Source organism: Triplophysa dalaica, chromosome 1, assembly GCF_015846415.1.
Source record: "Triplophysa dalaica isolate WHDGS20190420 chromosome 1, ASM1584641v1, whole genome shotgun sequence".
In the NCBI taxonomy this organism is placed as follows: domain Eukaryota; kingdom Metazoa; phylum Chordata; class Actinopteri; order Cypriniformes; family Nemacheilidae; genus Triplophysa; species Triplophysa dalaica.
Window position 1 is genome coordinate 7123898 of NC_079542.1, and position 12844 is coordinate 7136741.

At 36.8% G+C, this 12844-nt stretch overlaps 2 protein-coding genes across 2 annotated transcripts; both read right to left on the reverse strand.

Moving 5' to 3' along the window:
- Positions 1 to 642: 642 nt before the first annotated feature.
- bco1 (beta-carotene oxygenase 1) lies at positions 643 to 5916 on the reverse strand. The gene is made up of 11 exons (XM_056749616.1): positions 5741 to 5916; positions 4751 to 4879; positions 3509 to 3638; positions 3174 to 3321; positions 2946 to 3087; positions 2070 to 2293; positions 1726 to 1983; positions 1538 to 1640; positions 1357 to 1451; positions 1175 to 1286; positions 643 to 1027 (listed from the first exon to the last, which is right to left on the reverse strand). Exons 1-11 carry the CDS (start codon positions 5802 to 5804, stop codon positions 873 to 875), a joined length of 1560 nt encoding a protein of 519 aa, XP_056605594.1. The 5' UTR covers positions 5805 to 5916; the 3' UTR covers positions 643 to 872.
- Positions 5917 to 8094: 2178 nt separating this feature from the next.
- Positions 8095 to 12432, reverse strand: bco1l (beta-carotene oxygenase 1, like). The gene is made up of 11 exons (XM_056750286.1): positions 12332 to 12432; positions 11355 to 11483; positions 11093 to 11222; positions 10861 to 11008; positions 10612 to 10759; positions 10304 to 10524; positions 9920 to 10186; positions 9715 to 9820; positions 9473 to 9567; positions 9254 to 9365; positions 8095 to 9134 (listed from the first exon to the last, which is right to left on the reverse strand). Exons 1-11 carry the CDS (start codon positions 12393 to 12395, stop codon positions 8977 to 8979), a joined length of 1578 nt encoding a protein of 525 aa, XP_056606264.1. The 5' UTR covers positions 12396 to 12432; the 3' UTR covers positions 8095 to 8976.
- Positions 12433 to 12844: the final 412 nt, after the last annotated feature.

Below are 12844 nucleotides of genomic sequence, written 5' to 3' on the forward strand. Positions count from 1 at the left end.
TTAGCTTCGGGAGCATAAGCGTCGCATTGTGCTATTTGAACCAGTTGCGGCGGTGTGTCAACCGCGCCGCCATATTGGTAAGGGCAATAGCGTCCTTAACATGCATTTAACGTTCACAGGTAACATCACTATTTAAATGTTTGACAAGTGTACGTTTTTACTATCTTATGCCACAAGTATTTTCTAAAGACCGAACATTGGTTGAAAAATAAACGTTAATTGGGATTTTCTACATAAATAGCGTAGCTCCTTTGGTCCTTCTATGCCTTTTGAGGCAGCATTTACCTTTCCAATATGGCGGCGCCGTTGACATACGATTCAATGACTAATGCGGCGTCTATTAGGGAGACGCTCGTTACAATGAATTTCGCGCCTCCTGGTGATCAATTTCTGATAAAAGACAGGTTGCAGATCATTGATTTAAAATAAGAGATTTTGCTACAGAATTCTTCTGGATTTTAGATAATGTTTTTATGACATAAAATGTATTAAATAAATGTATGGTCGTAAATGCTGATGCACAAAAACTGCTAAGCATCTCTAGTCCTTTGACGTTTAATATATATTTGTTTAAAAGTGAATTTAAGGTTTGTTAGATATTGACCCTTGTAGCTCTAACACAATTCAAATAAGAATTCAATAGAAGCAATAACAATATCATCTTTAATGACTACAGATACAATATATTTATACATTACATTTGCACAGCTTTCAAATGGAGACCATGTCTGGAAAACTATTTCAGTTCAGAGGGTTATAAAAAGTGCAACCAGACACTGAATGATGGCATTTCAGTGAAGATTTTAACATCTGCAGGACGTTCCCCACAGCTTGCATTTGGAATGGGCAGGTGACAGAGAGACATGACACCCTTAACTGGTGTCTGGTATGAAATATCCATGCATGTCCATGTGAAGCTCTGCATCTACGTATGCCCGTGCAACCTCTTTGAAAGACTTCCCGTCAAGCACCAGCAGAAAGCATCGCTGGCCGGGTTTGCCGTTTATGACGGATGATAGGACTACCCCTAAACAAAATCAAATGTAAGATTAGTTTAAGGCCATGATAGGTTAAGTAGTACAATTACAAAATTCCAAAGCATAAAATGAAATACCATCTCGGTTTTATTAACGGAAAAGCATATTTTTATATTACAAGATGAAAAAAAACGAACCATCATCTTCATCAACTGCATTGGGCCTAGGAACAAAAACGGCCTCGGAGGCGAAGCACTCCTCCTCTGTCCATTCGATCTGCTGCTTGGTTTCAACGTCAAGCTTCACAATCTACAAAAGATGTTCTGTCCTTACTATTAGTTAAATAGCAATATCTGGTAAAACATTAAACTATTTATACCTTTGTGGCCACTGGAGATTTGTCCACTAAACACGCATACGCATATCTGTACTTTCTTCCATTGAAAATGTAATTAATTCTTGGAAGTTCCACACCTAAATGCAATACGCAGATTAAGATTATACACATAGTAAAAAAGGATTTTTATTACTCATCGTGGAAAAAACATACTTTATCTCACCATCAAAGAGGACTTCGCCCTGACAAAGAACTTTTCCATCTTTCTCTTTAACAGCACTCGCCGTCGTATATTTAAGTTTGACCAGATCCTCACCGTTCTCACCCTGTGGGTGTAACAAAAAATGAATAAATTCCATTCAATCCCCGTGAACTCAATCCTTTACGAATGTTATTCAAACAATGATCTACCTTGTCACTAAGGGGCAACACAAATCTTTTGCACCTGGGCTTACAGTACACAGGGTTAATTCCAGAGGCCAACGGCTCCTTCAGCTTGTCCAGGTAGAACATTTCATACAAGCCGTTGTCATCATAGGCGATCACATCACAAACAACATGGCCATCATCTTCATAGGCATTGACCTGATGGTACACACACATCGCACCCGTGTAGAATTTGGTCCCGACCACCTTCTTTGTCTTTCGATCGATGAGATGAATCAACGTCTGGGGAAAAAGAGACAATATTACAGGAACGTTCCCAGCAGACAGGTGCACAGGTGTGCAGAGTGGCAAAAATCTAAATGTCTTACACTTTCTTCTGGGTTGAACTTCATGCAGCTGGCCCAGCTGACTTTCCTTAGATAGGCTGTGGCCATTTTCAGGATGTCCAGCTTCAAAGGCTGTTCGATGAATATGAAGTAGTTATCGGTCATGCCAAAGCTGTGGTGATAACTGGGTGTGAGGAGGGAGCGACAAGGCACGGTGCAAACAACCTCAACCTTTTTCAAAGCCGTCTGCGATGGGTCTGACCCACCTGAATACAGGAACAATTATTGAGGGTTAGAAACTAGAGTAGTTTTTAGTATAAAGAAGCCGTTTCGTATAGTTTTTATAAGTGTAAGTAGACCCCATCAAAATTAGTTACCGGAGTGTTGCTATGTGGTTGGTAGGGTGTTCTGGAAGGTTTTTTAACAAATAAGGTGGTTGCTAGCAAAGCCATTGAGAGAGAGAGAGACAAAGAGAGAGTTGTGTCAACTCCGTTGACGACCATGGAACAGCTTTTTCACAACAATGGCGGTTCATTGAGTTTCTCAAAAGTTCCCGGAAGTTACTAGTAATGCATGGAGCCGCGGCCAAACAGACCAATTGAGATAAACTTTTAACCTATTTAAAGTCATTTAATGAATAAAAAATGAAAAGAAATAAAAGAGAAATCATAACTTCCTGGAACTATCTGAAGGCTCCTTGAATCATGTGACACGTGAACATTTTGAACCTCCTTTGTCGTGACTTTCTCTCTCAACCGCTCTTGTTGCTAGGTGGTGTTCAATCCTTTTTTTTTTATATTTTAGCAATGGAAACAGTGTAAAAATGCACACATCTCAAACAATAAGGTATGTTTATATTATGAAACAATAATCATAAAGTGATTTGCATTCCCAATTTTAAACTGTCAACAATCTTACCTGCTCCTGGAACCTTGAACAATGTGTATTTTGTTTTGCCCTTCTCTGCGATGGATGTTCCCATACTGTAGCTATTTCCTTCTTTATCATAATGCGTATGCGATGCTACTATATTTACTGGTAGATGTTTTAGGTAGTCCACCTTAATAAAGAAGCAGGAACAATATTCGTAAGAACAAGCAAAACGTTTTACTTCTTAACAGGAATTAGAAAAAATATTTTATTGACCTTGTCTTGAGTCTCTAAAGTGACGGGGTCAATTTTGCGGATATAGTTAGTTTCAGATGTGGCATGATAATCATTTCCATATTTGATGATGTTATTGGCACAGTTATCAGTGAAGTCTGGGATAGTGTGACTGAGAAAGGTGATCACTCTGAAATGTTCAAAATGTATTTAGTTTACAAACATTAATTCTATCCAACCGCACTTTAGGAAATGCATTCACATGTAGGCAGCACATTGACAAAGTCATTTTATAAAATGTCATAAGCTTTAATACTGAATATTTGAAAATACATGTCAATGTAAAAATCATAGAATTTCAGAAAGCGGCTACCTACTTGGAGAAAATATTTTTACACGGGTCTGGGTAAGCCATGGTGCCCATTTCTGATACCACTATTCTGTTGGCTTGCATGTTGCAGTTGAAGGTGTCACCTCTGAGAAATTTGCTCCTGTATGTCAACTCTCCTAAAAAATGAAGGAATACTGTATTAGTAATGCAGGTCTAGTTCAAGTTTGAGTTCATTTTATTTGTATAGCACATTTACAACAGTCACCAGGCTGACCAAATTGCTTTACAGGAGAAAGATTTATTCTACATATACAGAAACAGACCATACACAAATTTAATACAACCCCGTTCAAAATGGCTATATCATTGTAGTCAACAATTTAATACAACCCGATTAAAAATTAAAAATGGCCAAATCACAGTTGTCAAATCACCAAGGAAAATAAATACGTTTTTAGCAGAGACTTAAAAACAGACAGAGAAGTGGCCGTTCATTCCAAAAGTCAAGGCCCTGTCCCTGCAAATGAATGTTCAACTATACACTTAAGCCTAACGTGAGAGGCTACCAACAATGCCTGGTCACAGGATCGTAGGCTTCAGGATGGGGTGTAGAAATGAAGATTTAAGGACTGGAGTGATGCGTTCATGTTTACAACACTTTAAAAGAAGTCTGGCCGCATTATTTTGAACAAGCAATTTGACCCGTAGATAAACCACAATATAAAGAATTGCAATTATCTAGAGGAGACGTAACAAAAGCATGGACGGCGATTTCTAGAGGTTTAGGTGTGAGAAAATATTTTATTTTGGACAATAAGGGGAGCTGATAGAAACTGGATCCAATTACAGAAGAGATATGTTTATAAAATTTTAAATGCTGGTCAACAGATAAGCTTTCTAATCAGAGCTTATACACTTCGAGCTCTCATTGGGACCGAAAACAATTACCTAGGTCTTGTCTTTATTTAAGAAGAGGAAATTGTGGGCTAGCCATGATTTAACCTCCTGATTTAACATTTTGCAAGGGAAGTAATCGCAGTGGAATTGTTTATTTTAATTGGTATATAGATCTGAGTAACATCAGCGTAAAAATGAAATGACACGCCATGATTACGTAGAATTGAGCCCAGAGGTAGCATGTAAAGATTCAAAGTCTATCCAAAGTAACAAAGGTCCTAGGTCTAGGCTAGGGATGGTATAAAGTATTGTTAAAAAAATTGGCAACAGGGATGGTTCAATAAAATATTTCTTTTATCAGCACTCATGACATAAGGAATTAGGAAAATACCATTTTTAATAGAGAAACTGTGTAAAAGTGCCATTCCATCGAACCAATGGTTATAGGAGGTCTCTCCCACAGAAAACAGACCGGGACCATTGCGTACAAGAGTGCCTTCTAGCCAATCAGGAAGCAAACCTTCAGAAATCACAATAAAAAGAAAAACAATAAAGCAATTTACAATTTCACTCCTACTCCTGTAATTAATGAAATACATAAATTGTGATTTACAAATGGCTTTGTATAAAAGTATATTTTCCTGTTCATCTGCTGTTTATAGCTGCTTGTCTGTAGATGTCAGCAGATATCCATATACTACAAAATATACTTCTGTTTAAAAGATTTTGATCTAAAGGCATAGTCAAATTTATTTCGAAAGTTATATAAAATATAATTTTGTAAACAAACTGCGTTTCGTTTTCCCAACAAAACTAGTATTTAAAAAAGCTTTGATATCTAAAATTAGAAAAATATAATTCAGTAAATGACTCTAAAAGTTTGAACGTCACTGAATGACGTTACTTTTGTCCCAAAATGCGATTACTCACTAAAAACAAAAAATCATGTTTATTATTATGTTATCATGTTTTGTTGTGTTAGTTAGCTATATTTTATAGAGTTATAATGTCTTAAATCAGAACAAACGAATTGCAGTTTAATTGATATTAGGCCTCATCGGAATACAAAATTAAAAAAACATGATTTAAAAATATAGAAGTTATCTCATTTTGGAAACAAACTCTTCATATTGTTGTGTAGTGCGTATAGTTTTTAGGACAAAAGATAACAAAACAGTTTTCTAAGAAAGCACTTTCTGATTTGATTATTTTTACATGTTAGCAATACGAGCAATACAATCCTCCAAAGATACGTAACGTACAGTTCGTGAATCGCGGAGCTTTGTTTAACTACGACATTAACGTGAAGTATTAAGTTAACTGTATTCAGGTGGAAATGCAAAAGAGCAATTTCAGCAATGCAGCTTCGATTGTTCCTTACCTTTAACTTCTGCTTTAACGGGGTCGGGGTGTTCCACCTTGTTTTTACCATAGTCGTACTGCATCTTTTTGTTCGAAAATGTTCTTCAGTCTGCAGTTAAGTGGCAATTCAGTGTAATTTTCTTTATTTATAAACTCGGAATTGCTCTATCTAGGCGTTTTGGACTTCCTACTGTGTTGCCGAGAGCTACTAAATGACATGAAAGTATCGCGAGACCAATTCGAAAGCCGCGCTTTGGAATCGCTATCGCGGTATTTTGATGTCATAGGTTGATCGGTCTGTGCAGCCACGAAGAAGCTCGAACACGGACTCCGCCTCTTAGCAAAGCACGATCGACAACAAGGTCACTGAGTTTTAAAAAACCCGATGATTTGAATGATAGCTTTCCTTATCGTGCTTTAATTACTGGCCTTGTTATTATCGTTGTTCGTGAGATGTAAACAAGTCCACTTAAGGTTATATTGAGTTACAGGTGTGTAGTGTTTTGAAACGTCGACTCTCAAAACCTCCTTTCGATGCGCATACTTTGAAAGAAGTGGTCTAGCAGGAGATGGGTGTGTGAGGTCATGAATTGTCAAGAATGGCCTAGGTGGTGAAAAAAGGAAATATTTAATTTAATTCGAATAACTATTAAATTTGGCTACATTTTAGGTACATATATTGTGCCGCCTATATTGTTTTAATATTAAGTACTGCTCTGCTGAAGAAAAAACATGCAAATTATACAATTTCTCTTCCACAAGGACCCTCAAATTTAGCTTCGGTCACCCATGGGACCTCAACTAGCAAAGTTCTTCTACATTAAAATAAATACAGTAAAAAGTTTACAATTAACGTTAGCCTACGAACACTGTTACATTTTCTAAGGTGATACAGACCGACACATAAATGCTCCATTTTACTGGGTTCTGTACATGATACTGTAATGATTTGATACATTTAATCATTTGGCAGACGCTTTTATCCAAAGCAACCTACATTGCATTATTCTATTCATTTGCTTTTAAGTTTGTGCAATCCCCTGGGATCAAACCTACAACCTTGCATTGTTAAGACAATGCTCTTAGCACTGAGCTACAGGAAAGCGGTAAACAGTAAACTAATCTATGTAAACTGCAAGATAATTAGACCTTATCTGTGGTGTGAGGAAACATCTTATTAAAAGACAAGAGGTTAAAAGATAATTGGCACACCAAGAGTATTGTCAAACTTAAAGCAAAGTTAATAAATTGGTCTTTCCTTTAAGTAATATATATAAACACAACGTTACGGTATGATTTTCTCAGTGTGTAACTATATGTGACAAAGTGAGCTGAATGTTTCATTAATTTTTTATGACTTGCACTGGATATTGTGAGATTGAGAGCCAATGCTGTGTGAACTGGCTGCTGCAATAACTGGAACATGCCATGTGCCAAGCGCTTAAGATCAAAACAGAGACCCCTTAAAGGACATGGACAATTTACTCATTATATAAATAAATGAGAAAAATGTAAAGGTAACTGTACTCCTGCCTTTTGGCTTCTATTTATTGGTCCATTTAGTTACTATGCTTGACAAATTTAAACAAAAACTAGTAACTTCTCAATGCAGAGAACACTTTTATAGAATAGAAAACTATCTATCAGATAAGTATGGGTCTTATCTGATTTGTGGTATGATTTAATTATGGCCATCAGCGCTGTACATTGCCCTTTTTGTACTTTACTCTTAACAATAAATTATTACATGATTTCTTTACACAATCATCAAAGTGTTACGTTGCACTTTCCTTTGGATAAAATGTCACACCACCAGCAAGCGATTTGTGAAAATTAATGGTATTTTAGTCATAAATGATTCCACCTGTTTAGCAACAAACCACCAATCCTCAACGCCTAACTCATTAAAGGGATACTTCACCCAAAAATGAAAAATTCTGTCATCATTTACTCACTGTGGAGTTGTTACAAATCTATGAATATCTTGGTTATGATGAACACAGAGAAAGACATTTGTCAGTTCTAACTACCATTGTATTTTTCCCTACTATAGTCAATCCGGGGGAGCCGGGTGGGGGGGTTGAGGGGGGATCTGTCTGTTTATAAACATTCTTCCAAATATCTATCTCTGTGTTCATCAGAAAAAAGAGATGTATACAGGTTTGGAACAACTGGAAGATGAGTAAATGATGACAAAATTCAAACTTTTGGATGAAGTATCCATTTAAATATTGAACTTGTTATACTGTGAATATTGATTTTATTGCACTTTGAAAGTAAAGAGACAAGCAGGTATCATTTATGTTTTATTAGAAAAATATTTGGAATATAAAACATTGTGAAATTAGGTTTAAGTTGCAGTGCTTTGAATTTGAAATGTCTAAATTTTTTTAAATAATGAATCTGTAATTCATTAAAATGAAAGAATACATATTGTAGAGGCTGACGAGTAAGTATGTTATCATACAGTTCAAAAGATACAATGATCTACATTATCAAGCTAAATAATATGTTTTACAGACATTGATTCTTTTCCTTAGTTGCAATGAACTATTACCTAAGCGAATAAGTGCATTTAAGGTTTACATTCATATGTCTTAATATAACTTATCATGAAGTGCCTTCCTGGGTTTAACCTCATGACTCTGGTGTTCTATCGGAACTCATATTAAAATCATATCTGTGTATACACGCTTTAAGGTCCAAAAATGCTGTATTTTACTCATACCGTGCATGTTTGTATCTCCTCTTTGCCCAACCTCTCTATATCAAAGCTCATTACTCTGAAAAGCATTGTGTTATGATTGGCCATTTAACCAGTGCGTAGTGATTGGTCAAATACTGCAAGCGTGTGATGGAAATGTAACGCCTCTTACCATATTTCGAACATCAGGTTCAACGAACTGACGTGGATTTGTGGGGGTGTGGTTACACGAGGCGTTTTAGGCAGGTCTGGGTGAGGATTCGCTTTTAGATAGAATGCAGCATATGTTCCGACACTTAAATTTTACGTTTCTAATACATGCATGGGCAACTTTTAATACAGAAAAACACATATTAGCGCAAAATGGCCCCTTTAAATATAGTACTTTCACCTTTTAAAGGGTGAATACAAAATTACAAAAAAATTACAATAAAAAAAAACTCACTTAACAAGATAACAATGTAAATTTTGTCTTGCTGTATGGCATATCACAGAAGATAAAACCAGATAAAACAGCTTTTATCTGGCTGTGGTGTATTTTTAGCACAATATTAGGTGGATGTGTCACGAATGAATAATCCATGCAGGTCCATATGAACCGAGGCATTAATTGAAGCCCGGGCGATCTCTGTAAAGGACTTGGCATCAAGGACCAGAAGGAAAGGTGGCTTTTGAGGGTTAAGCGAAACCACAGAAGAAAGAATAACACCTACAAATCAAGAAAAAGATGACATCGATGTTGAACATTGGTTCCAAGTCTTTTATTCGTTTGGCTATTATACATTAACAGTATTGTTATTTTGTACAATATTTTCATAACATACTCACCATCATCTTCCTCAACAGCATTTGGAGAGGCAACAAACACTGGTTCTGATGGGTAACCATCTTCATCCACCCACTCGATATGTTTTCTGGTGACTATATCAACTTTTGCCAGCTGTACAGGTACATTAGTGCAAGAATAAGTGCCAATTTTACGGAATTACTGCTTTTGCAAAAGGACAAAATTACTTATAGAAATGGGTTTAAAATGTTCAAAATGACCTTGTTTGGATACGGTGACCACTCGACCCGGGATCCATAGAAGTACCTGTACTTCTTAGTGTTGTATTTGTAGTTGATGCCTGGTAATTCTAAACCTGCAATGTTGCAATATAAAGTTGGTTGCTATTACTTCCATTAAAGCTTTGCTATTGTGCCCATTCAATGTAGGTTTATTTGGTTAAAATTGTCTCCCAAATGCATAAATGTAAATGTTTGGCTAAAAGTTTAAAATACAATCTCACCCTCAAAAAGAGTGTCATATGTGCAATACAATGATCCGTCCTTCCTCAGCACTGCTGTGGCTGTTGTGTCTTTTAATTTTACCATGTTGGTGTCTGGTGGGGTTTCCTGATGGCAAGAGGGAAAACGTAGAAATATTATTTCTTAGTTTAAAAAAGTAGGAAGCATTTGCTGAGGCAAGTTTTTCCTTCATCTGCCCTGTTTTACCTTGTCTATGTTGATAGGAAGGACAAACCGCTGGCATGATGGTGGTGAAAAATCTTTGTTGGTTTCTATGAACTTGTTAATACCCTTCTGCATGTTTTTTATATAGAACATATCGTACAGATTGCTGTCCTTGTATGTGATCAAGTCAAAAACAACATGGCCGTCCTCCTCATAAGCATTGATGTGATGGAAAGTCACAAAGGCATCTGCATAGTACTTTGTGCTTAACACATTCCCAGTTTTTCTATTCACCAGATGGATTAGGGTCTAAAAATATCAAGCATAACAACTTTTAGACTACATTGGGTATATATTAAAGCACACAGATGAGCAGATGTGATAGTATTTTAGTTGATGTAGCAGAATGTAGGGAGTTTTACTTACAACATCATCTTTGTCGAATTTTAGGCAACTGCCCCAGTTGACGTTTCTGTAGTAAGCTGTGGCCAGTTTCAGTATATCCAGTTTGAAGGCCTGCTCCACAAAGATGATGTAGTTCTCCGTCAGGCCGAAGCTGTGGAAGTAGCTAGGGAACAGGGTGGAGCGGAAGGGAATGGAACAAATTTGCTCCACCTTCTCCAGTGCTGGTTTAATCATCCCCTTTTCTGCAATTAAAAAAAGGAAATGCATTTGTATAATCGATTTTTGTGTTCTGAAACATAAGAAAGAATTTGCCATATTTCTATCTGTACCTGAAGCATTGGCAGGCACCTTGAAAATAACACATTTCGGACTGCCGAAGCCAATGATGGCCGTACCAATGTTGTACGTGTTCCCATCATCATCATAGTGCGGGTGTGCCGTTGCCAGGTTCAGAGCAATGTGGTTTCTGTAGTTAGTCTGAAATAAAAATAAAGAACGAGGATTTGCAAGCAGTTGTGGGATCAAAAATGTTTGGATTCCAAAATTAATAAAGTAATAAAAAGGAATGTGGGACTCACCCTTCCTAAAGTGTCAAGGGTCAATGGATCAATCTGATTAATGTAGTTCACCTCTGACGAAGCGTAATAATCTTCACCATATCTTATGATGTTAATGAGATTATTGTCTGTAAAATCCGGGATGGCGTTCAACAGGTAACTGAAGCTTCTAGAAAGAAATGTAAATCTATTATGAATTATGTCTTTTATGATCGACTCACTTTGTCCAAATGAGAAAAGAGATTCTGTTTACTTGGCAAATATGTTCTTGCAAGGATCTGGGTAGGCCATGGTTCCAAATTCAGTTACTACGATCCTCTTAGCAGCCGTGTTCTTTTTGAACGTTTCACTCTTCAAGAATTTGCTCTTGTAAGATACGCCACCTAAAATAAGTTGAGAGTTTTAATCTCTATAATGCATATAATACTCTGCATGCACTCTTCTGTGCACACAGTAGTTTAGTGCAGTACGCTGGATTCCATAAATTTCGCTTAAAAACAGTCTCGTCCAATTACCATCTTTAAAGGTGAAACTGTGAAGGAGAGCCATCCCATCAAACCAATGCTTGTATGAAGTGTCGCCAACTGAGAACAGACCAGGACCATTGCGCAGAAGTGTCCCTTGAAGCCATGTTGGGATGGATCCTATGGAAGACAGACACTTTAATGTCTGAACATTGACTACCTCAATGTAGTTAAACGCTTTATAAAGCTTTTACCCAGCATTTACCGAGTCATCTTTGCTGCTTTAATTGACAGGAAGAGTGTGCAAATAGCTGTTTTAAAAGCTTTGACTCTGTTAAGTTACAGAATACACAGAACACATAATTGAATTTTCTATATTCCGATTATTCTTTTATATTTTAATATATAAAAAAACATCTTGATGATAGACAACAGCTCAGTGGTAAGAGCATTGCGTTAACAATGCAAGGTTGTGGGTTCAATCCCAGGGGACTGCACATACATATGTATAAATGAATAGGATAATGCAATGTAAGTCGCTTTGGATAAAAGCGTCTGCCAAATGCATAAATGTAATTTTGTTGCATTATATGAAATATAGACATTTATCATAATTTTTATGTAATCAAACACCAGAAATATAAGAGCAACAACCAAAAGTAGGCTATTGATGTTCCAGCATTGAACAAAATAATTTGTTTTTGGTTTTTATAAGGGGATGCACGCTACACAAAGGATCGGAACTCATTAATCATAGCCATAATCTTACTGTTGTAAAACGGAGAAAGGTGAGGTCACCTGCTTGTACTTGCAAAACGACTGTCTTTTGTTTCTTCAAAAAGTTGGGGATTGTATATTTATTACCTTGATTTATGTGTCCTTTCAAGCCACAATATTTTAAAATTCTAATCTTGTATATTTAAACGCCAATTTGTGCATTTTAAATTCTAGATAAGTGTAGGAGTGCTGGCGTTATATACACGATTGTATAGGCTATTCCATTGGTCTCGACCACTCGTAACATTTACCTGAAACGTCTGCCTTTAGCGGCTCCGGTGTCTCACTTCTGTTCCTCCAGAAGAAAGACAGCATGCAGGGCTGATCCTGAATCTGCTCCGAACTCACGTCCATTGCAGCAAAACACACACCGCAGGGACGTCCGATGTGATCTGCGTGCGCGTTCCTGCGTGCTCAGGCGATTGCACATTGCACAACCCCCGGTGTGCGGGACTTTAAGGCACGTTATGTTGGAGGTAGTACTATGAATAGGTCAAGTTTCATAACATTCCCCCTACGTAATATTTCGTACACTTGTTTTACAACAAACTATACTGCAGATATTGATGTCTGGCAGGTAATTAAAATGAAATATTTACCCATTGACAATAATGTCAATGTCTGAACAGAGTGTATAAATATATTGCACTCATGGGATTGTATGGGTAGCATATTATGCATGATAATAATATACTACGTACATTCTAGAAAGCTATAAACCAACTGTGTGGGTGTTGTTTGTTTAATTTATTCCCTATGAGTAT

Bases quoted from the DNA above. Each gene is read 5' to 3' on its own strand.
- bco1 (XM_056749616.1), bottom strand. From the start codon at position 5,804: ATGCAGTACGACTATGGTAAAAACAAGGTGGAACACCCCGACCCCGTT. The intron at 2,294-2,945 runs GTAAGATTGTTG...TCCTGTATTCAG, and splicing joins GTTCAAGGTTCCAGGAGCAG to GTGGGTCAGACCCATCGCAG. The intron at 1,641-1,725 runs GTAGATCATTGT...TTACACCCACAG, and splicing joins TGTTGCCCCTTAGTGACAAG to GGTGAGAACGGTGAGGATCT.
- bco1l (XM_056750286.1), bottom strand. From the start codon at position 12,395: ATGCTGTCTTTCTTCTGGAGGAACAGAAGTGAGACACCGGAGCCGCTA. The intron at 9,568-9,714 runs GTGAGATTGTAT...GCAACATTGCAG, and splicing joins ATATGACACTCTTTTTGAGG to GTTTAGAATTACCAGGCATC. The intron at 9,135-9,253 runs GTGAGTATGTTA...CTTGATTTGTAG, and splicing joins TGCTGTTGAGGAAGATGATG to GTGTTATTCTTTCTTCTGTG.